Genomic DNA, 24,671 nt, shown 5'->3' with positions numbered 1-24,671 from the left:
ATGTGTACTAGTCTGTGATTGGCTGATGGCTGTCACATGATACAGGGGGCTATTTTTCTGTCAAGATTTGCAACCTCCATGTGGCACAATTATGTAACTGCACTCCACATATGTTTGAAAAGAATACGTAATTAGAAGCATGCACACATTGAGGTAGCAGATCTCGACGAGGGAGGACTAAATTGACAGCATTTTTTATTAAAGCGGCAATGTAGATGCGCAGTTGGTGTTATTAAATTTCTATGTGGTCATTTTTAGTTCAATTAGACGACGTTTTTTCACTGCTCAGCTGCGCACGTCTAATACAAATGAAACAAAGCGTATCTCCACCACTACAGCCGTTTTTTAATATGCACATACTTTATCTCAATTTCCTTGAAAAGGGTTAAAATAGAAGTACTCGTAATGCTGCAGATGAGGACGCAGTAAGAGAGACAATCAGAAACGCATACTTGTGTATGTTGCAGGGTGCATCCTGTTCTTGTTACACTGGGGCCTTCCACATCTGGTTCGCTGTTTTGTATGGGTGAAGCACTAGGTATATTGTAGCCCTTTAGTTATGTCTGTAAACTAAAAATCCTGTAAACATTAAATGGTGAATCCTGAAGGGGAAAAGTCTTAAATATGTTTGCTTTTAATGGAACGATGCAGTAATGTATGTGTTGTGCTTATCGCACTGGTAACAATGCACATTTTAATTTGAACTAGTGTTGTGTTTTTATACATTTTGTGCACTCACTTTCTCGTTTCTGTCCTTAGGTTTAACTATATAAATATGAAGTACAATATTTTACATTGTTCTCCAGCCGTGAAGTAGCAGAAATAATATTTCTATGGTGAAGATTTTATTGTAACTTCTTCAATGCCAAACAAAGAGGAACCTCCGTTCTTTAACGAAGATAATTTTGGGTCTTTTCACCATAAGCTGCCTGTCTATGAGACAATGGAGCTCTTCATTGAAACGCTTACAGGAACATGCTTTGAATTACGAGTGTCACCGTTTGAAACTGTGGTTTGCTTGAAAGCCAAAATCCAAAGGCTGGAAGGTATGAATGGCAAGGTGTTGTGTAATACATCTTCCATAAACCTGCAATTATTATTTTTATTTATTTAAAATGCAACTTGGTTAAAAGAAAAATAACAATCTTTTTAAAATAAATTTGTTTCATTATGGAACAGCCAATGAATGCCGAGTATAAAAGTTCATTATCTGCAGAAATGAATGGTCGCTGTGTGTTGCAACCTAGGTATTCCTTATCTTATCTCCTCTGCTGAGGTTAGAGACAAATGAATTGCTAGAGTAACCATCTCACAATAGACATTCAGTCTCGCTGGTTCTTCTAAGCAAGGAACAAACTGGTTCTCACTTTATTTGATGCTGATTTTATAAAAGTCTGTCTGGAGATGCTTTTATTTTTGCTACAAATAGGACCTGCTGGCTGAAAAATGTATTTTTGACACAAATAATACCGCTTTAAGAATCAGCCACGCTCTTTAACAAATACAGCCATGCTCTGTCTTTACTTACTGCGAGAGCTCTCTTTACGTCACGCTGGGACCGTCAAGCAACCTTATCTGTGTACCGCGCCTGCGTATGATAAGTAGTCTCACAATCAAGGCGGCTCGAGACTCATTCTACAAAGTAATTTTCTTGACTGGACGCCATGTGAGGTCAATTAGGGGGGCAGGTCCTGTAACCAAAGCTGGGGCAGCGCGTTCAGCTACAGCCAAGCCACGCATGCTGAAGTACAGTGCCCATACCGCCGTCATAGACTCAGTCATAGCCGATTTCAAAGGTCTGCATAAGAGAGAGATTTCTCACACATCAACGGTGGCGAGGCTCTTCACTCAGAATCTATATTCTATCCAGAATTCTAGATTCTGAGTGAAGATCCTTGCCACCGTAGATGTGTGAGAAATATTTCTCTTATAATTCAGACTTTTGAAATCTTACAGGTTGTCACCTCAAAATTCACTCACGGTCCACTGGTAGACAGCGATCTACCTCTTGCCCACCCCTGCTATAGTGTGTCTGGTTATTTGCAAGTCATGACTGATACAGATATATTTAGCGCATTTCTGACAACCATTTAAACACTACAGGACAGTAGATCTGTAATGATTATGTAACTGGATAAATAAGGGTAAATTAATTGTTCTTGTTCTCACCCTTACTGTAACCTTTGTATTTTAGGAATCCCAATTTCTCAACAGCATTTAATCTGGAACAATGTAGAACTGCAGGATGAATTCTCCTTAAGAGATTACAAGTGAGTGTTTCCGTGGGCTGATGTTAGTCGTTGGCTATTAGTTTCTTTTATAAAACCAATAAGCTCTCTCCTTGTATTATAGCATTTCTGAGGGCTGCACACTGAAGCTGGTACTGTCTATGAGAGGAGGTCCAGTAAACACGCGCAGAGGTAAGTAGTGCTGGCATTGATGACGGCTGCGCAGTTCCTCAGATAGTATAGCTGATCTGTCGTATAGATGGTCCCTGTTTATAACCGTCTTGCGCTGCTCACGTCCGCTGACTTTATTGATGACACACTATCACCAGGGTGCCGTCTTACTGCTTCGTTATGGCGATTTAAAGGGAAAGTAAACACCTTCAGATGTTAATATAAAATGGTTGGTTATGTGCAGTAAAATAATTTTACAGTATATTGTCATTATTTATATTCTCATAATTAAGCTCTGAAAATTCAGGCTTTTATAATTCTTACTAAACTGAAAAAGTACACTGCAGACTTCTCAAGGCTAACGCTGCTACACATCTTCCCTAATTGGCAGCTACAAAACAATATACTTTATACCACTGGTTTTCAAACCTGTCCTCAGGCCTCACTAACAGGCCACATTTTGTGTATCTCTGAACTGGAGCACTGGTGAAATAATCAGCTGATTAGTAAACATGGTTAATTTACCTGTTCTCACCCAAGGTAATCCTGAAAACCTGACCTGTTTCGGAGGGCTGAGGACCGGTTTGAAAGCTAGTGTTTTATACTAGCGTTATGACAGTGACTAGCCTTGTTGTCTGCAGACTGGGGCCCTTTTTGGTTCCTGCAAATAAGGTAACTGGTGGGTGCAGTTTGGCTATTGCAGTAAACTAGAATTACACTGTTACTGTCCCTATAATCCCTCACCACTGCTTCATGTGAGGAGCGCTGATGAATGAGCGCAAGGACTGGAAGCAGCTAGATGGGTGTCTGCTCGACTTATGGGGCTGTTGGCCACCGTATTACTGGACACAATTCACTAAAAACTCTCTCCACCATCACCTGTTCCTTTGTTATTCTGGGTCACTGCCCATCTCTCATTTCTTTATGGAATTCACTGCAGAGTATAAAAGGGGCAGGTGGGTTACCTGGTGAGAGACGGTGAATTCTCGCTGAACAATTCCTTATTTACAGTCAACTGAAGAAGAGGGCAATGGGCTGAACAAAATGTTTTATTGTCATTAACCTCATGGCACGTGCAGTACCCTCTGGGTAAATCTCAGGAAATTAGCACTGGGATAAATATACAGTGAGTAGTTTTTATACACAGAAGGCGTGTTTAGGAAGCTGCTGAAGTTGTGAACTGAGCTGTAAAGCTGTTGGTTTTCCGTGAATAACATGACTGTAGACTGCTGCTCTCATGGTTTTACTTGAGAGATATATACTTATGTACCGCTGGCCTCTGTGTTCCTGTAGCCGTTACAGGTATAGGATAAGATTTTGTCTCGCTGTGCTGGGAACAGATCCCAAGACCAGAACCATTTTACAGTGAGACGTCTTATGGTTCCTGTGCTTGTTTTATTACAAAACGTAATTCTAATAGTAATGGTTTTCAACTAAAACCTGAGCTAATAAATGAACAATCCAAATGACTCTATATTAAAGGGACAGTCTACAATATAATTTTTGTTTTTAAAGATAGATGATCCATTTATATCCTATTCCCCAGTGTTGCATAACTAACACTGTTAATACACTTTTTACCTCTGTGATTGGTTGTGCAAAGCTGGGGAATTGGGGTAGTAAAGACATTATCTATCTCTTTAAAAAATAACAATTTTTGTGTAGACTGTCCCTTTTTAAATTAAGCAAACGCGGCAAACATAGAAGAAGCGCAGTTAGCAGACAGATCTTATCATTTAGTAGCCACTTTAGAATTATTCTCAGATAACTAACTAATATATTTATGCTTTATTTCTGAGCATGGGGCTAGTGGTTTTATAGTAAATTCCCCAGATCAGAGATTAAAGGGACACTCAATCAAAATTAAACTTTCATTATACAGATAGAGCATGCCATTTTAAACAACTTTCCAATTTACTTCCATTAACTAAATGTGCAGTCTTTTTTTTATATTTAATCTTTTTGAGTCACCAGCTCCTACTGAGCATGTGCAAGAAAATGTGTGTATGCATTTGTGAATGGCTGATGGCTGTCACATGGTACGTGTATGCATTTGTGATTGGCTGATGGCTGTCACATGGTACAGGGGGAGTGGAAAAAGACATAACTTTTAAAATTGTCAGAAAAAAAAAATCTACTACTCATTTGAAATTCAGACTAAGTGCTATTGCATTGTCTTGTTATCTTGCATTTGTTGATTATGCAAATCTACTGTGTTGACTGGTCCTTTAAACAATTTTTTGTATATCTAAATGCATCAAAAGTTAATCACAGTATTACAAATAAATGTGTTAAAAGAATTTACACTGTCATTTTGTTAGCAAACATCCATTGTTTGCTGTCTAGGGACACACCTCTTGAGTGTTTATTTTTCTTCTTCTCTGCTGTAGCCAATTAGGGGCAGATATAAACCAGCTTTTGCACTGATCAAAAAATCACTTTGTATTTAATATAATGCACTACAGCCTTTGTATTTAATATAATGCACTACAGCCTATCTACGGGGAGTAGAAAAAGGACACATTTCAGAGTTATTTCCAGGAAAATTAGAATAGTGCTACGCATAGAAGCGGGCCTTTACGGGGCTCATGTCTCCGCTCTTTTTTTTAGCTACATATATGTATAATTTAAAACAAGAAGAGATATGATGTCAAATCGCCAAGGAGCGCCTTGTATAAAAAAAATATACAAAAAAGTAATCTGCTACAATATTGCTCTAACACTAAAATATGCTATATATTGTTTCACAGATTATAAAGTTTAATATATATTAAATAATAAAAGGATATTTCCTTCTAATGGCAGCGAGGGTCCACGAAAACATTCATAAGCTATGGGAAATACTTATCCTGGCCACCAGGAAGAGGCAAAGACACCCCAAACAGAACATTGAAATATCCCTCCCACATCCCCAGTAATTCTTTGCCTTTATATTTGTTCAGCTTGCACGAGTGTCTGTTGTATTGCTGTTCACAATAACCATTGGTCAGGAACAAATAGTGCTGGTAAAAATACAAAAGCGCAAGTGTATTAAAATAAATATATCTAAAATTCACACTGGCCTCATACAGTTATGAGGTATGTAAATGCACAATGGAAATCATGAGGCAGTTTTCCAGCTTGTCACTATTATTGGCATCCATCTGACCTGTATACCCAGAGGGCGTACGGATAAGACCCAACTGAAGCAAAGGTCAGGATCCGGTGTAGTCCTGTTGTGTTCTCTTAGATGTAGTACACGAGTGCTCCACGGAGCTGGTGAAACAAGTCCCCCACACTGATCATCTAAATATCTCACTAGTTACATTTCTCGTGTTGTGAAAACATACTTGCCTTTTAAATCAGCTCCAGCTTTCTCAGGTCATGGCAAGCCATTTCTGATGTCAGAAATTATAGATAGGTCATCCTCCAATCACGGCTTCCCCCCGGTGTTTGATTCAATGTAAGTTGCTTTTTTTTTTTTTTTTTTTTGTTTTTTTTGTTTTTTGTTTTTTTTCTTCTCTCCACAACAGGAGTGAAATGTAAATTTTGATGAATTTGCATTCACTTTAAACAGGACTACACCGGATCCTGAACTTTGCTTCAGTCAGGTCTTATCCGTACGCCCGCTGTGTATACAGGTCAGACAGATGCTAATAATAGTGACAAAACTGCCCCGTGACTTCTATTGTGCCTTTACATACCTTTTTATAACTGTTTCAGGTGTGTGTGAATTTCAAAGGCATTAAATATTTTTATGTTTGAATACATCCGTTTTTTGTGCTTCTGTTTGTTCTGTTTTGCACATATATATTAATACATTTTCTTGCTGTGTGTAGTGGCACTAGAGGACCCAATCAGGGAAATAGCTGAGTACATGGACTCCTATCGAGATGACCTGCGGGAAAAAGCTTCGGATAAACAGGTGACATTTCTTGTGTATCGGGAAGGAGACCAGCTGAATTTCTTTCGGATTGTAGACAAAGATGGCTCGCTCACACCGCTGTCTGAATCCCTCAGGTAAGGAGAACCAGCTGGCAGATTTATACTTGGCACCTGCTCATTATGGGCATTTTGTTTTTCTCAAACCTTCATAAGCACTGAGCTTGGTCTTTGTGTGTGTGTGTGTGAGGATGATCTGTTTGCTCCGGTCAGCAAGTGCTATTATCTCCTTTATATTGTACCTGTTGCAGGATTGTAAAGAGATATGGATAAGGGAAAGTGGTGATAATGGTTGGGGGGTGCAAAAAAAGCTCTGCAATATCAGGGCGAGTATGTGGGGCACTAAGTAATGAATAGGTTTCAGTGTTTTCCACAGATAATGTTGCCAGCCGGGTGTCGCTATGAAGTAGCTGTGTGTGGGCAGTGTAATTTTTTTTTTAAAATACATAATTTTCAGCTACCCAAAGCACAATTAATCACATATCTTAAAATGTATTTAATGATAATTTGTGCAATAAAAAAATGAACATTTTAAATATTAACTAATTCTTTAGCTTCCTATTGGCTAAAATTGTAGCCGGGTGGTCAGTAAAATAAGCCAGGTGGTGCACCCACTAAAAAGGTCCTAGGGAGAAGGTTTTAACCTGCCATCAACCTGTGTTAAACATATAATTGGCAAAAGAGACTAATTCTTTAGTGTGGCTCCCAAATGATTTGTCTGCAGAACAGTGACCCTCAGTAGATGGTATTAGGTTTCTCTCTTAGAAAACGTTCTGTGGTTCCTTAAACTAATAAACAAGGTAAAGTATGTGTAGTTGCGTGCCACCAGATTACCGTCCATAGGTGAGTGTTAAGGCCCTTAAGATGGGTGGCAGTTCAGCTTGTAAGCAGGCAACATCCAATTGTTTCCTGGCCCATAGACTATATACTTGTATGAAGGCGACCTTAATCATTGTTGTTTGTTGTATCTAAGTATTTTAAATCTCCATTTCTTTTTAATGACACAAGTCCACGGATCATCTTAATTACTATTGGGAATACCACTCCTGCCCTGCAGGAGGCGGCAAAGAGCACCACAGCAAAGCTGTTAAATAGCTCCTCCCCTCCCTCCCACCCTAGTCATTCTCTTTGCCTACGTTAGTGCTAGGAAGTGGTAAAGTTAGGTGTTAAGATTCTTCAATCAAGAGTTTATTATTTTTAAAGTAGTACAAGATTGTGCTGCTTTGTTCTAGGGTGTAGCCGTAGTCCATATCAGTCTCTTCAGTAGAGCAGTGGTGGCTTTAGAGCAATGGGAACTGGTGGATATAATTCTCACTGCCCCTCCCATATATTTATGCTGCTCTAAGCCTGATAGCCTAAGTAAGATTACTCAGGCTTTATCCTTTTTTCCACAGGGCTATGTGAGGGAGAGGACCTCTCAAACCTGCTGAGCAGATTTTAAAGGTAAGTGCTGACTTTTTATTCTGGGTCTGGGAATAAGGATCTCAGGAAGTGGAGCACTTTATTTTACTGGCACAGAACTCCTATATGCAAAAGGAGGGGATTTCTGTGACAGCACGTTGTAAGCAGGCACTGGGGCTGAAATAGATTAGGTGGTGTTATTTCTGGGAGCTTATTCACTAGAGCTGAGGGAAATTGACTTGGTAGGAGGTGAATGTCTTGTGTGTTTGTCACACATATGGGCTAAGCAAGCAGTAGCCCAATTTTGCCCACAGACTTATCAGTAGGTTCAGTTAGCTCCCGGTGGCCTATTTGTAAAGACATTTTAAATAATGGCGACCGGGAGATTGTTGTAACGCCCACAATGGATGGAGCTATGTGTGGCGCCAATTTGGGCTGCGCACTCTCTACATCAATTCCGTTTTCGGAAACGGATGGAGATTCTTTGCAGAAGGGAGATACTATTCCCATAGAGGATAGTTGTTCCTTTTGGACCTTATGCAGGAGAAGGACCCTATGGATAGAGGATTTACATTGACAACCTGCGGTTAGTATGGCTACTGTCTCTAGTGCGGCGGCGTACTGGTTTGATGCGTTGTCTGTTTCTATTAGACAGACACCCCTCTTGAAGGGATAGAATAAAGGTCCTTAAATTAGTAATGTCCCTTTATACAGATTATGCTGGGCACTATGATTCAGGCTTTGCCATACTGGGCCGCAGAGCATTATGGTTAAAGTATTGGTCTGCGGATGTTTCATCTACAGGATAAGAGAAATAAGCGAAAGGACGTCAGATAATTTCGGTTCTTTCGAAATTTCTATAGAAATCTTTTCCCTCCTTCCAAGCAGGAACAGTCTAAGCCTTCTGAAACACCCAGTCAGTCTTAGAATAGGAGAAAACAGCCCAAGAAGCCTGCTGTTGAATCAAAGACAGCATGAGGGGCATGCACCCGATCTGTAAGGGGGCAGGTTTTCCTTCTTCAATCAGACTTGGGTTTGTGATTTCATGATGACTTGGGGACATTGTGTCCCTGAGATACAAATTAGAGTTCAAGACATTCCTCCCTGGGGCAGGTTTCTGCTTTTAAGATTATCGGCAGACCAGACAATAGGAGAGGCGTTCTTATACTGTGTAGGAGACCTCTCCGACCTGGGAGTGATAGTTCCTCTTCCGATTTAGGAACAGGGTCTGGGATTTTATTCCAATCTGTTTGTGGTTCCCTAAAAAGAGGGAACCTTCAGGTCTATTTTAGATCTCAAGACTCTAAACAAACTCTTCAGAGTACTGTCCTTCAAGATGGAAACTATTCGTTCCATTCTCTATGGTCCAAGAGGGTCAATTTATGAAAACGGTGGATTTTGAGGACCCGTACTGGCATGTTCCCATTTACAGGGATCATCACAAGTTTCTAAGGTTTGCCTTTCTAGACAAACACTTCCAATTCGTGGCTCTTCCCTACGGTCTTGCTATAGCTTCCAGAATTTTCTCAAAGGTTCTGGGATCGCTGCTGGCAGTGCTTCGGTTATGGGGCATTGCAGTGGCGCCCTATTGGGACGATATCTGTTATCCTTTCTGCGATCTCATGGATGGAAGGTAAATCTGGAAAAGAGTTCCTTAGTCCCAGATACAAGGGTAACTTCTTGGGAACCATCATAGATTCCCTATTGATGAAGAATTTTCTGACAGATGTCAGGAAATCAAGGATTTTCGATACTTGTCAAGCTTTTTAGTCCACTCCTCGGCCATCAGTGGCTTAGTGTATGGAGATAATCGGGCTGTTGGTAGCGAAAATGGACATCATCCCATTGGCTCGGTTCCGTCTCAGAGATCTGCAGTAAATCATTCTCAGGCAATGGAACGGAGATTATGAGGATTTGTCTCCCCGGATACTTCTGGAGCAGGAGACAAGGGATTCCCTTTAATGGTTGTCGTCTCAGAATCATCTCTCCCAGGGTACCTGTTTTCACAGACAATCTTGGGTGATTGTGACAACTGACACCAGCCGCCTAGGGTGGGGAGCAGTCGGGAGCTCCCTAAAGGCTCAGGGAATTTGGACTCAGTCAGTCTGTTCTACCTTTAAATATTCTGGAACTGAGAGCGATCTTTAATACGCTGGCCCCAGTTAGCGTTGGTCCAGTTTATCAGGTTCCAGTCGGACAACATAACCTCAAGGGCTTACATGAATCATCAGGGAGGAACGAGGAGTTTCTTAGCGATGACACAAGTAACCAAAATAATCCAGTGGGCGGAAACCCACTCTTGCTGTCTGTCAGCGATCCACATCCCAGGGGTGGACAACTGAGAGGCGGACTTCCTGTGCAGGCAGACCTTTCATCCGGGAGAGTGGGAACTCCATCCGGAAGTGTTTTCCAGACTGATTTTTCAAATGTGGTCAGCTGGAATTGGATCTCATGGCATCTCGGCCGAATGCCGAGGTACGGGTCGAGGTCCAGGGATCCTCAGGCGGTACTGATGGACGTCCTGGCGGTACCTTGGACTTTCAGTCTAGCATACCTATTTCCTCTGTTTGCTCTGCTTCCTCGGGTTATTGCTTGAATCAAGCAGGAGAGGGCCTTGGTGATCCTCAATGCACCGGCTTGGCCTCGCAGGATTTGGTATGCAGATCTGGTGGACATGTCATCTCTGCCACCTTGGAGACTTCTGTTGAGGATGGACCTTCTAATTTAGGGGCCCTTCCTTCACCCAAACCTAGTTTCTCTGAAGCTGACTGCCTGGAGATTGACCGTTTAATTTTATCCAAGCGGGGCGTTTCAGAATCGGTCAGAGACCATGATTCAGGCTCGTAAACCTGTAACTAGAAGGATTTACTATAATATATGGCGTAAATATCTCTATTGGCGTGAATCCAAGGGCTATTCCTGGAGTAGTTAGGATTTCTAGAATTTTGTCTTTTCTCCAAGAGGGTTTGGAGACAGGATTATCGACAAGTTCCCTAAAGGCTCAGATTTCTGCCTTCTCTATTTTGTTACATAAACGTCTGGGAGATGTTCCAGATGTACAATCTTTTTATCAGGCCTACGTTCAAACCAGTTACTCCTCCATGGAGTCTTAATTTAGTTCTCAATGTTCTTCAAGGGGCTCCATTTGAGCCTATGCTTTCCTTTAAATATTAAGTTGTTATCTTGGAAAGTTATATTTTTTGTTGTTGCTATTTCTTCTGCTCGCAGTGTCAGAGCTCTCGGCTTTGCAGTATGAGTCTCCTTACCTTATTTTTCATTCAGATAAGGTAGTTTTTTTTAAAGTTGTTTCTGATCAGAACATTAATTGGGAGATTGTTATTCATTCCTTGTGTCCTAATCCTTCTCCGAAGCTTCTACATAATTTGGATATGGTTCGTGCTTTAAGGTTTTACCTTCAGGTCAGTCTTCTGCTTGCTTTGTGGTTTTCTCAGGAAAACGTAAGGGACAGAAGGCTACGGCTACTTCTCTTTCTTTTTGGCTGAAGAGTATCTTAAGTTTTGCATATGAGACTGCTGGACAGCAGTCTCCAGAGAGAGTTACGGCTCATTCCACGAGTGCTGTTTCTTCCTCATGGGCATTAAAAGATGAAGCTTCTGTGGAACAGATTTGCAAGGCTGCAACTTGGTCTTCATTTCTCACTTTTTCAAAATTTTATAAATTTGACTCTTGCCTCGGCTGAGGCCGCTTTTGGGAGAAAGGTTCTTCAAGCAGGGGTGCCTTCTGTTTGGGTTCCCTGTCTTGTCTCTCCCGTATCATCTGTGTACTCTAGCTTGGGTATTGATTCCCAATAGTAATTAAGATGATCCGTGGACTCATCGTGTCATTAAAAAGAAAAGAAAATTTATGCTTACCTGATATTTTTTTTTTTTTTTTTTTTTTTTTAACACGATGAGTCCACAGCCCGCCCTGTTATTTAGACAGGTTATTTGTATGTTATAAACTTCAGACACCTCTGCCCCTTGTTTCTTCCTTTCTCTCCAACTTCGGTCGAATGACTGGAGTGGGCGGGAGGGGAGGAGCTATTTAACAGCTTTGCTGTGGTGCTCTTTGCCGCCTCCTGCAGGGCAGGGGTGGTATTCCCAATAGTAATTAAGATGATCCGTGGACTCATTGTGTCAAAAAAAGAAATAAATTTATCAGGTAAGCATAATTTTTTTTTTGATGTTTAACTTATATATTTCTGCCATTGTCTGTATGTTGATCTCAGTGTATCATATTCAACTGCTGCCAATTCATGCACTTGACCAATTCCAATACAGCAAATCAAATCTTCAGCTTTATTGAAATTAATTTGGCTCCCCCTGCTGGTCTGTTTTTTACACAAGTATTAGTGTTTGGTTGTTTGCTAAATCTTTCCATTACCCAAACGTCATGGCTTTCCCATGTAACTGGAAGAGAAGGGCTGGTTGCCAGTGCCTTGGTCTTCCCTTTTTGTACAACTCTGTCAGGAAGGGAACAGCCAGCAGGTCAGGCTTGAGTTCAGTGTTGTGGGACCAGTTTGTTTGCTTAGTCTCCTAGGTGACTGCCGACTCACTATGTACACAAAGCCAACACTCTCAGGCTTTAGGGCTAAAAAGGCAAAGATCTGCAGCTATGATGTCCATATTGCTGCTGCAGCACAGTGTGTACAGCAGAAGTGCAGTGTTCTACGTCCTACAACTACCTGCACATAGGCCCCTTTGTGCCATAGTCTGCACAATATACAGTTATATCTGCTTGTTGTAGAGTTTAGTTCACCCGCAGACATTGGATTCTTTCTGTTTGTGGGGATCTACAACTACTATATAAAATCTCATGTGAAATAACCGTACAACTTATGCAGTGTTTAGATGTAATAAATGTCTTGTGTGTAACCAGTAAGGTGAATGGTTTTTGTCTCCCCTGTAGCAGAGGTTCCATTAATAACTTGTACACAGAAGAAGATGATGACGTTGAGGCTTCTCCATCAGGTCAACATATTTTAGAAAATGCAATCACAATGAACAAAGTCAAGCTGTTGAAATCAAAGATGGAGAAAATGAACCTCAATAAAAAGGTTTTTAAAACAATATATTCTAAAAGTCTCCCCATACTTATGTTATACAAAGGCCACAAAAAGATCTGTCCTGAAAGTGGATGTTTACCCCATAGCAGCGCATTATGCACTGTTTAACACCTTTTTGTTGCCACATCCGGTTGTAGTACAGAGTGTAGCAATGTGTTGGAGACTCTTTTTGGCACTAATGGGTTACAGTTCTCACAGAACGTCTTATAAAGTCTAACCACACAGATGGTCAGTGCCACCTATTGCTTACGTTTACCTTTCCATGAAATATTATCTCAGAGTAAAATCTGACGCGTTGTGCTTGCTACTGGGATAAATGCACATTTTATGTCATTACATGGCACCACATTAGCTCATTTATTGCATTTAAACCCAGCAACACATTCTTGTGAACAGAGAATTATGGTTATATGGCTTATTCTCTCAATTCTTTTCACTACTTTTCTGAAGTTGAGTATTTTCTGTAACTTTGCAGTTAGCTTCAGGCACCTTGATTATAGTAACAATACACATAGGTAGCTCCCAGCTAATGTTTAGCCATCATTCCCTTGTTCTTGTGAAACCACAGACAACCACTAATCATTTCTTAATTGTTTTCACAGCCTAAGAAGAAGCTGAAGCCCAGATCCCCTGTGACTCATCATTCCTCAAATAATTCAGTAGCGTCTGCTCGTCAGAAGCTTCTTAGGGTTCTCCCAGCCATTGGACAGTCCTGCCTACCTCCTGTGAGTCCACATCCTTCTAAGTCTTCCCACAATGCACCTCATACTGAATTGGACGCTGCTAGGACAAGGACAATGTCACCCGTTGGTTCAAAATCTCTAAACCAAGACAGCATTTCTGATAATGTGGCATCTCCTACAATCTGTAGTATTGGGTTACCACCCAAAATATCCCGTGTAGACTTAGAAGGTACACAACACAGTAGAAGTAAAGCTCTGCAACCTCTTGCATCATTAGCCATGGAAGATTCTTTGACAGTTGAGAATAGTTCCATTCTACATAACAATCTAAACCTATTTTCTTCTAATGATTCTGCAAGGCCGATCACAGATTCCTTCACTCTGTTCAGTCAGGTAAAACCTGATGATCCATTTGGGGAGTTGTGCAGTTTGGAAAAAGTGAGCACAGAGTTTGGATTCGCTGATGGAAACCACGACTCTCCCACCATTGACGCACACCATAAAACCATTTCTAAAGCTCTGAACACTGAAAGGATGCAGACAGGAATAGTAAACACTAGTGAGCTAAGCTCTCCAAGAAGCAGTCTCCTGCCACCCCTGCATTACCCATCACAGGTGGCACATAACTCCTTCCACAAACCACGCCACCCCAAATGCATTGAGTTGGAAAGCTTGAGGCCTGCTAGCCCACAAAGACTGTTTAGTTCTCTCGAGGTACATAACCGGGCGGATGCTTCATTTTCCAGGACTAAATTTCATGGGGTAAAGGTTGAGTCACCAGGAAAAAGACCGGATATAATTTCTAAATTAGAGGCTAGGGAAATGACTGACGTGGCTAATAAAGCTACCAAAGAGCCTGTAGGGACTTATAGCAATATGGGATTTTTTGCCTCGCTGGCTCGAGGCACAAGTATGGACAATCCGCACAATTCCGGTAACCCTGGCAGGTTTCATACGTCTGCTGCTGCCCTACCGGTTGGTCTCCAGCATCTTCAGGAAGAGACCCTCCAGAAAACATTCTCAAGAGAGACCGCACAGCTGCTATTAGTGAGTATGCAGAGAAGTTCTCATGTTGGGTCTAGTTGTGTAAAGCTCTGTGGTCTGGTTTACTGACTGGCCGAACTGTGCCTGGGAGCTACAATACTTGTGGTTTCTAAGTGGGTCTATTTCTAGGGATTAAACCCAAGGTAACCTACAGCTAGTAAAGCAAAAAACATGTTTTTGTTTTTTCTTTCTTTTTATATATTTTACCTTCTATCTAGAGGTGTATAGGGACATGAAACCTAAAATTGTATTTTTGATGTAGATAGAGCGTACAATGCTAAACAACTTTACAATAAACTACTGTTAACAAATGTGCTTCATTCTCTTATGATCCTTTGTTAAAGTAGCAGCACTACTGTGAGCTAGCTGAACACATCAGGTGAGCCAGTGGCAGAGGTTCATATGTGCAGCCACCTATCAGAAGTTACCTCTCAGGACTGCATTGCTGCTTCTGAGCCTACCTAGGTATACTTTTCAACAATGGATACCTAGAGAACAAAGCAAAATAGAAGTAAAGTGGAAACTTAATTGCTGCTCTCTGTATTGTGTATTTAAAGATTTTTGGTTTTATGTCCCTTTACGTCTGCTTCAGCTTCTGGTAAATTGTACCATAACTTATACTGCAGGAGAGGCGGGATCTGCTTTATCACACAGTGGCGTATCCTCACATTGCAGCATGGGAAGAATTAGCTCTTTATTACTGGGCTGTTTCTATATAGGTGGGGGGCAATTGTCATTTTGTTATACAATTACATTTTATACATCCTTTATACATAAAAGTCTATTTAGCCTGACTCCTATATGAGGTCATTGTATAGGAACTACACTGTGCTTTTACCTCTCAAAGGGACCCGCAGAGCACTGTTGGTCCTGTGTGGAAAGTTCCGCAGGTTACACGATTCAGATATTTAACTAGTGCTGCAGATTGGTTGGGGCATGAAATAATAATTACTAATTTCTAATGGAGTATTTAGGTATAAATCTCTTGGCCTTATGAGGGAAAATACAGTGTACATTACTTACATCCTGACCGCTAACTATATAGCACTTCCTATGTGTATATAGAACATCTATTACTGTATTGGGACTTGGTTCCCATTTTATTTTTCTGCTATTTTTCTCGCCAGTGCACTGTCCTATACAACTTCAGTGGAACTGTGAATGAATTTCCTATAAAACCGTATGTAATCAGCAGTTTGAGTACACTAATGAACATGTGTAATTATTGAGTTTCACTAGTAATAACTTCTCAAGCAGTGAGATTTGTGATCATTAGACGCTGCTGGTAAATACACTTCATTGCTGGCTGTAACTTCCATTGTTAAGATTATGTTGTTAGACCTGTCTGTTACCTTGGTGCTTGGGAACACGGCCATTTAACCACAAGTGATGCACTTTGTGCTACATTAACCTGTCGGTTACCAGGCTCAGTTTGACCCCAGCTGACTATTACATGTGCAATGACTGTGCTCATTGTGATTACTGAAAGTTTCTGCTTTGTGTGATAAGCACGACATCTGGGCTCCCAACAAACGTATTGGTTCTAAAATCACCTTGTTCGGCACCTGATAACTGATTGTTACAAATGAATAACTTGGTGTGTTTTATCTCATGCAAACGAATATAGTTTGTGTGACGCTCTACCTGCTGTCTGATTGATAATGTGTCTGACTTGTATTGCAGAGAGAGAACAGGAGAAGTCAGCCTAGCGGGAAAGCTCTAGGTAAGATAAACACTGCACATGGTACCCTCACATTATGTCTGTAAGCAGTACCATCATTATTGCCAATACCCATCATGTGCTAGACTCGAGATAAAGAAAAAGTGCACATTATTTTTGTCTGAATTGTTAAATCATGGGATTATCTTTTGCAGCTGAAGCAACACCCCTGTTTCCTCCAATCGTATCAAGTTTTCAGAGTAAAAAGAAAGGCGTAAACCGCTGTCATGTTTGCGGGAGGAAAACGGGACTAGCGACCAGCTACGAATGCAGGTGACTTGCTTGAACTATGGTCAATAATATCCCAGCCATATCATGGAAGCTGCTTTTGTTTTTTTGTTTGTTTTTTTTAAAGCTATAAATACCTGGGGTAACAATGTGTATGACCAGATGTGACGCCTTCTATCTGCTGTGCATGGAACAAACCCCGCATTTCTCTTATGTTTGTGACAGCACGTGAAGCAGGAATGGATTGTAAACAGTTAAAGGGACATAAAACAATTTTCTTTTTCTCTTTTTCATTCAGATAGACACAGAATTTTAAACAACTTTCCAATTTACTTCTATTATCAATTTTGTTTTTCTGTTTTCTTGTTATCTGTCTGCAGTACTATATGGCAACAGTTTTGCAACAATGTTATTCATTAGCAAGAGCCCTAGATGGCAGCACTATTTCCTGTCATGCAGTGCTACAGACATCTACCTATCTAGATATCCAACAAAAACTAAGCACATTTTATAATAGAAGTAGATTGGAAACTTTCTTAACGTATTTTTTTTATGTGAATCGTGAGAGAAAAAATTGTATTTCGTGATACTTTAAAAGCCATGGACTTGTGGATAGGCATGAAGGAAATCCCTTCTGTTATCTTCTCCCAGTGGGGTGGGCAGTCTTTGTTCCAGGGCAAGTGTCATGATGCTTCTGGTGTCTCCAGAGACACTGACCTGGCTGACATGCTCAGCCTTGAATGCCATCTGAAGGGAGTGACACAGGACTGTCACCAGGTTCCTAATCCGTAAATCTACCCTCCGGAGCTTTATTACAAGTGGAAGAAGATCATGGTCAGCCAGAACTTAGAATAAAGCAGTTTTTAACTCTGATCTTATCCAGGAGAAGTTATCAAACCCAGCTTCATGGTGTGATGTCACCGCTTTCATATGCCTAGCAACGCAAGCAGGAACTGTGATCATGCGGTAACTTTCTATCTAAAGGGGAGGAGAGTCCACGGCTTCATTCATTACTATTGGGAATTAAGAACCTGGCAAACAGGAGGAGGCAAAGACATCCCAGCCAAAGGGTTAAATACCTCTCTCCTCATCCCCCAGTCATTCTTTGCCTTTTGTTACAGGAGGTGGCAGAGAGATGCTGAAGATTCAGAGGTCTCTTATGGAGGGTATTACTCTTCGCAATGGACAGGAGTTTTAAGTAGCTCTATAAGGCTTCTCGGTGAGGGCTTGGGTGAAAGAGTCCGGAGATGCAGGGAGAGTCTCTATTGCGAAACCATCCCGACTCATTAACAGCTCCTACAGCAATCGGCGTTGACGAGTTTTGCAGACTTTCTTCTCTCAAGTCCATGTCAGTAGTGCTGCTATGACCTGTCACACTTGAAGGGCCGTGTTCCTGTTCCACGGCGTGGATTCTGGTAAGATTGTTTCATTTTATACACAATGTTACGTAGAAGACAGGGCCACAGTGTGGCGCCTTTTATCTTTACTGAATCACGGGTTAATATTCCTGGTAGGGGGATTATTGAATGGGGGGTTTATACATGATATTGTGTGTCATTGCTGTGCTGTGTGGGATGAGGCTCTGGCAATGTGTGGAACTATCAGGTTCTTTTCCGGGAGTTTTTGCGCAGCCTTTTTTTTTTTTTTTTTTGGCGTGTTTTCTCCTTTTAGGCAGGGGCGATCCTGTGAGGCAAGCGTGTGACCGGGTGGGGCTCTTCACTTCCGGTCTGATCTGCGACTGAGGAGACAAAGCGGTTTCTGTAGTCCGGTTCATAGGAGGTGGTGAGTGCCCTGGCCATTGGCGGTTATAAAGGTACCTGTTAGTTTCTCTTTTATTCTAATTAAAGCTCAAGCTATGGAGGATTCTGACACGTTAGAGGGTACTCCCTCTATGACAGTCTTATACCTGTGTTTATTGTGAGGTTTTGGTAGACCAGACTGCCCAATTATGTTCCACATGACTTGAGAGAATCGAGACATCTAAGACTAAAAGAAGGTCTAGTACCACTGAGCCGTCCACCTCTAAGGGTTCTCAGTCCTGTGAGGTGCGTTTCTGAGTTGAGTCCCCTATTGCACATGCAGCGCCCCGGGGTCCGACTGTTGCTCCTTCGGGAGAAATATGTTGGCCATCAGATTTTGCGGAACTGCAGAAGGCGGTTTATAAAGTGATCCACGACTTACCACGTTCTGCTAAGCACAAGCGTAGGGCCTTTCAGAGTGGCCTGACTCAGGACTTGTCTTCGTCGGATGCTCCTGCAGAGTGGTTCGATGACGGGGCCCACTCCGACGCTTTGGAGGGGACTCCTGGGTCGGAATCGGTGTCATCTAAAGCTCGGGCCGAGGAGCATGGCTATAGGTTTAAGATGAATAATTTGCGCTTTTTGCTAAAGCAAGTGCTTGCTACTCTAGAGCTTCCGGAGGAATCTTCTATCCCTAAGCTAGATAAGGTTTATGAGGACAGGGTGGTACCCCAGACCTTCCCGGTTCCTATAAAGATGGCTAACATTATCAAGAACGAATGGGCTCGATTAGGTTCTTCCTTTTCCCCTTCCTCGTCCCTTAAACTTTTTTCCCGTTCCGGAGGCTCAGTTGGAGCTGTGGGGGACCATTCCTAAGGTGGATGGGGCAATCTCCACACTCGCTAAGCGAATGACTATTCCCCTAGAGGATAGTTCGTTGTTCAAAGAGCCCATGAATAAAAAGTTGGAGAACATGCTGAGAAAGATGTTTCGGCACATGGGGTTTGTTTTTCAGCCGGCAGCTGCCGTAGCCCCGGTTGCTGGAGCTGCGTCATATTGGTGTGATTCCCTGTGGGAAATGATTGAGGGTGAACCCTCTTTCGAAGAGGTGCAGGAAAAGATTAAGGCTTTGAAGGTAGCCAATTCTTTCATTTGCAACGCCAATATTCAAATTATTTGCTTAAATGCTAAGGTGCAGGGTTTTCGGTTTTAGCGTGCAGGGCCTTGTGGCTAAAATCTTGGTCGGCGGGCATGATCTCTAAATTGTGGTTGCGGTCCCTGCCTTTTCAAGGAAAGATTCTGTTTAGTCCAGACCTGGACTCGTTCATTTCCACGGTTACGGGAGGCAAGGGTGCCTTCCTACCCCAAGATAAGAAAGCTAAACAGAAAGGAGATACTTTTTGTTCCTTTCGTGCAGATAATGCCCAGTGCCAGCAGCCTGCCAAAAAAGCAGACCAGTCCAAAGGAACGTGGAAGCCTGCTCAGTCTTTGAACAAGTCCAAACAGAACAAGAAGCCCGCAGAGCCCACGACATGTCTACGGACCGAGTAGTGGGCAGGTTATCTCTATTCTCCGAAGCCTGGTTGTTCAGGAACCCTGGGTTCTGGAGGTTGTCTCCCAGGGTTACAGGATAGGATTCAAGTTCTTCCCTCCCAGGGGCAGATTCCTTTTGTCAAACCTGCCATTGAGGCCAGAAAAGAGTGAGGCCTTTCTAGGATGTCTGAGGGATCTTTCCTATCTAAGTGTTATCGTACCAGTACCCCTTGCAGAAAGGGGTCTAGGGTATTATTCAAATCTGTTCGTAGTTCCAAAAAAGGAGGGCATGTTCCGCCCGATTTTGGATCTGAAGTGTTTAAACAAATTTTTGTTTGTTCCATCGTTCAGAATGGAAACGATTAGGTCCATTTTGCCCCTAGTTCAAGAGGGGAAGTTTCATGACCACAATAGACTTGAAGGATGCCTACCTTCATGTTCCAATTCACAGGGACCACGTCAAGTTCCTAAGATTTGCATTTCTGGACCAGCATTTCCAGTTTGTGGCCATTCCTTTCGATCTGGTCGAAGGTCCTGAGAGTTCTCACAAATGTTCTCGGGGGGCCCTGCTTGCTGTAGCCAGATCCAGGGGCATTGCGGTGGCACCCTATCTAGACAACATCCTGGTTCAGGCGCCATCCAGTCGGGCAGTGCACCATTCAAGGTCTCTGCTCCTGTTACTTCAATCTCATGGTTGGAAGATAAACTCCGGAAAGAGCTACCTGGTACCCAGCACCAGGGTGGAGTTTCTAGGCACGATCATAGACTCGTGTCCATGAAGATTTTTCTTACTGATCAGAGACGCAGGAAGCATGCGTCCTCTTGTCTGGCCCTTCGATCCTCAGAGAGGCCCTCTGTGGCCCAATGTATGGAGGTGATCGGGCTCATGGTCTCCAGCATAGACGTCATTCCATTTGCCAGGTTTCACCTCAGGCCTCTTCAGTTATGCATGTTGAGGCAGTGAAATGGCAATCATTCAGATCTCTCACAGCTGATATCCATGGATGTACGGGCTCGGACTTCCCTCTCTTGGTGGATCCGCCCGGAACAATTGTCGATGGGGACATCCTTCTTGAGAACGTCCTGGGAGATTGTGACCACGGGTGCAAGTCTGGCATTTGTGGTGCCAGAATGGCAGAGGGAAAATGGTCTCGGCTGAAGTCCCTTTTTACTGATAAATATCCTGGAACTTTGAGCGATCTACAATGCTCTGAAGGCGTGGCCCCGCCTGGGGGTGTTCAACTTCATAAGGTTTCAGACGGACAACATTACCTTGGTGGCTTAAATCAACCATCAGGGGGGTACGAGGAGCTCCCTCGCAATGAGGGAGGTGTCTCGGATACTGAAATGGGCGGAAGCCCACAACTGATCGCTTTTCGGCGATTCACATCCCGGGTGTGGACAACTGGGAAGCAGACTTTCTCAGCAGGCAAACATTCCATCCGGGGGAATGGTCTCTTCACCCCGAGGTGTTTGCGGCAATTTGTCTCAGATGGGGGACGCCGGAGATAGCTTTCATGGCGCCCAGACTCCATTGCAAACTTCCACGGTATGGGTCTAGGGACACCCAGGCAGAGTTGATTGATGCAATAGCGGTGCCTTGGGGGTTCGATCTAGTGTACATTTTTCCTCACCACTTCTACCTCGTATTGTGGCACGCATAAAGCAGACGAGTTGACTATTCTGATTGTTCCTTCGTGGCCGCGGAGGACGTGGTTTGCAGATCTGGTGGGGATGTCATCCTCTATGCCGTGGAGGTTACCCTGTCGCAGGGATCTGCTGGAACGGGGTCTTTTCCAACATCAGATTCTCGATTCCCTGAGGCTGACTGTGTAGAGATTGAACGCTTAGTCCTAGCCAAGAGAGGTTTTTCTGAAAGTGTGATTGACACTCTAGTTCAGGCAAGGAAACCAGTCACTCGGCGCATCTACCATAAGGTGTGGAGGACTTACTTGTCCTGGTTTTAGAAACATCGATACCCTTGGCACAAGGTGAGGGTTTCCAGAATGCTATCCTTCAAGAAGGTTTAGAGAAGGGACTTGCCACTAGTTCCTTAAAGGGACAGATTTCGGCATTATCGGTTTTGTTACACAGGAGACTCGCTGTGCTCCCTGACATTCAATCCTTTGTTCAGACTTTGTCTCGAATCAGGCCTGTCTTTAAGCAGTCTGCTCCCCCATGGAGCTTAAACTTGTCCCTTAGGGCTTTGTAAAGGGTTCCGTTTGAGCCTATGCATTCCCTTGACATTTAAGGTTCTGTCCTGGAAGGTTCTTTTCCTGTTGGCCATTAAATCAGCTCGCATAGTATCTGAATTGGCGGCCTTGCAACTTGGGCCACCTTATCTGGTTTTTCATTCGGATAAGGCTGTTTGTACCGGCTTGGGATTTCTTCCCAAGGTGGTGTCCAATCATAACATCAATCAGGAATTTGTTGTTCCTTCTCTGTGCCCTAACCCTTCTTTGAAGGAGCGGTTACTTCATAATCTAGATGTGGTCCGTGCCCTGAAGTTCTATCTTCAGGCTACAAAGGACTTCAGACAACCTACATTTTTTGTCGTGTATTCAGGGAAGTGCAGGGGTCAGAGGGCTTCTGCTACTACTTTCTTTTTGGCTGAGGAGTTTGATTCGCTTGGCTTATGAGACAGCGGGACATAAGCCTCCTCAGAGGATCACGGCTCATTCAACTAGAGCTGTGGCTTTGTCCTGGGCCTTCAAGAATGAGGCCTCTATGGAGCAAATTTGTAAGGCGGCTATCTGGTTCTCACACACTTTTACAAAGTTTTACAAATTTTACGTTTTTGCTTCTGTGGAAGCGGCTTTTGGGAGAGAGGTTCTACAGGTTGTGGTGCCCTCAGATTAGGGTCCGCCTATTACCCTCCCGGTTTCATTCAGTGTCCTCTAGAGCTTGGGTATATTTTCCAAATGGTAATGAATGAAGCCGTGGACTCTCCTCCCCTTTAGATGGAAAACCTAAATTATGCTTACCTGATAATTTCATTTCCATTGTGGGGAGGAGAGTCCACTGCACCCGCCCGTTTCTTCGGTGGGCGGACACAATTTTAATTTCTCTTCTGGCACCATTTATACCCTGATGTTTCTCCTACTGTTCCTTGTTCCCTCTGCAGAATGACTGGGGGATGTGGTGAGTGGGGGAGGTATTTAAGCCTTTGGCTGGGGTGTCTTTGCCGCCTCCTGGTGGCCAGGTTCTTAATTCCCAATAGTAATGAATGAAGCCGTGGACTCTCTTCCCCACAATGGAAATGAAATTATCAAGTAAGCATAATTTGTTATTCACAGGATTATGAGGGAATAGTAATCTGTCAAGTAGATCACTTTTTTTTTTTTTTTTTTTTTTTTTATAATCCCAAGTTGGATGGGTCATGTGTTTGTCCTGAAGGGGTTAAAGGGACAAAAAACGCCTTCTTACAGGGCGTTTGTGTGTAGTCACTTAAAGGGATATTAAACAGTATTAGATTGTAATATAACCTATTTAACTGCGTAATTTTAAAAAAAAACTTTGTAACATCATTATTTTGTCCCCCTTTCCTGTAATTTAACTCTGAAAATAGTTGGATTTTTTTAAGTACCACTGAGTTTCTATAAAGTAATGGATGCCGCCATGTCTGAACTTAAAGGACTAGTCAACACATTAGATTTGCATAATCAACAAATGCAGGATAACAAGACAATGCAATAGCACTTAGTTTGAACTTCAAATAAGTAGTAGATTTTTTTATAACAAATTTCAAAGTTATGTCTATTTCCACTCCCCTTGTACCATGTGATATCAATCAGCCAATCACAAATGCATATACGTATAGTCTGTGAATTCTTGCACATGCTCAGTAGGATCTGGTGACTCAAAAATTGTAAATATAAAAGACTGTGCACATTTTTTTTTAATGGAAGTAAATTGGAAAGTTGTTTAAAATGACATGCTGTATCTGAATCATGAAAATTTAATTTAACCTGAGTGTCCCTTTTAAAGTAAAGGTCAATTTTTACAAATTGGTGCCGGTTTTTAATAATCCTATTAAAAACAAGAGGAGGAATTCCACGCTGTACTACGCACACTTCTTTGTAACCTGGAGTGGCAAATGTCTCATAGCTATGACGAACTTCAGTCCCTAATACAGCATGGCGATGGGGTGGGCCCCTCGCTTAGACACAGGACCAGAACCCCTTGCACTGACAAGCAGCTAGATGGGACAGTGGAGGTGCAAAGCGTCCTATCTGCAGAGGTACTTCTATCGAGAAATGGAGGTTTAACTACAGAATGTGGGGCTGATCTTCATGTTAAGGAAGCAGCTACCTTGTCCCTAAGCTGTCCTCCCACTTGGAGAACTGTTGTGCCTACTGACACTGATACGGCAGACTGGAGCTCGTCCATGGCAGGCTGTGTAAAGGGGTCCTTACCTCCAGAGTCTCTCTGGGAGAAGGCGGCTGAACCCTCTGAGGGCTACTCGAATTCACTCGACATCAGTGTGTTGTGTATAATACCATAGGAAGGGGATGCGGCCCTAATCCTTTAGAATAGGCTACTTATGTACCGGTAATGTGCTTTTATACCTGGCTCTAAATGAGCATCCCCCTTCATCAGTTTACTCAAATTGTCTCCCTTTTAATTTGTTCCCAGTGATCCACTTTACCTGCTGGAGTGTATTAAATGGTTTAAGTATTTCCATTGCCCTTATATTAGTATTTGAAATAGTTTATGTAGCCTGTGGTATCCCCACCTATCCTTAAAGTTTTTGGCCTCGAGGCCAAGCTGTGTAAACACATCCAGTAGAAGAAATTACACTCTCAGTGGGTTAAGAAGAGATAAGGTAATATGTTAATTGTTCATTGTTCTCTCCAAGTATTGGTGATTATGGACAGATACAAGATAGACACATGTATATATACACAGTGTGATAAAGTAATGAGATCTGATTATACC

At 42.5% G+C, this 24,671-nt stretch overlaps 1 protein-coding gene across 3 annotated transcripts in view; it reads left to right on the top strand.

The window, feature by feature from the left end:
- Nucleotides 1–24,671, top strand: part of LOC128639760 (AN1-type zinc finger protein 4) — a 52,075-nt gene that overhangs the window by 11,450 nt on the left and 15,954 nt on the right. Inside the window, exons 2-9 of one of the 3 annotated variants that reach the window (XM_053691886.1) lie at nt 760–1,046; nt 2,195–2,270; nt 2,353–2,420; nt 6,218–6,398; nt 12,633–12,777; nt 13,389–14,516; nt 16,197–16,236; nt 16,389–16,506. In XM_053691886.1, the coding sequence (XP_053547861.1) occupies nt 863–1,046; nt 2,195–2,270; nt 2,353–2,420; nt 6,218–6,398; nt 12,633–12,777; nt 13,389–14,516; nt 16,197–16,236; nt 16,389–16,506 (1,940 nt within the window). In that variant the 5' untranslated portion in view covers nt 760–862. Of the gene's footprint in view, nt 1–759; nt 1,047–2,194; nt 2,271–2,352; nt 2,421–6,217; nt 6,399–12,629; nt 12,778–13,388; nt 14,517–16,196; nt 16,237–16,388; nt 16,507–24,671 lie in introns of all 3 variants that reach the window. The other 2 variants (XM_053691885.1, XM_053691887.1) reach the window with 2 other exon arrangements.

Source organism: Bombina bombina, chromosome 9, assembly GCF_027579735.1.
Source record: "Bombina bombina isolate aBomBom1 chromosome 9, aBomBom1.pri, whole genome shotgun sequence".
NCBI lineage: Eukaryota > Metazoa > Chordata > Amphibia > Anura > Bombinatoridae > Bombina > Bombina bombina.
This window is presented reverse-complemented; position numbering and strand designations above follow the sequence as displayed.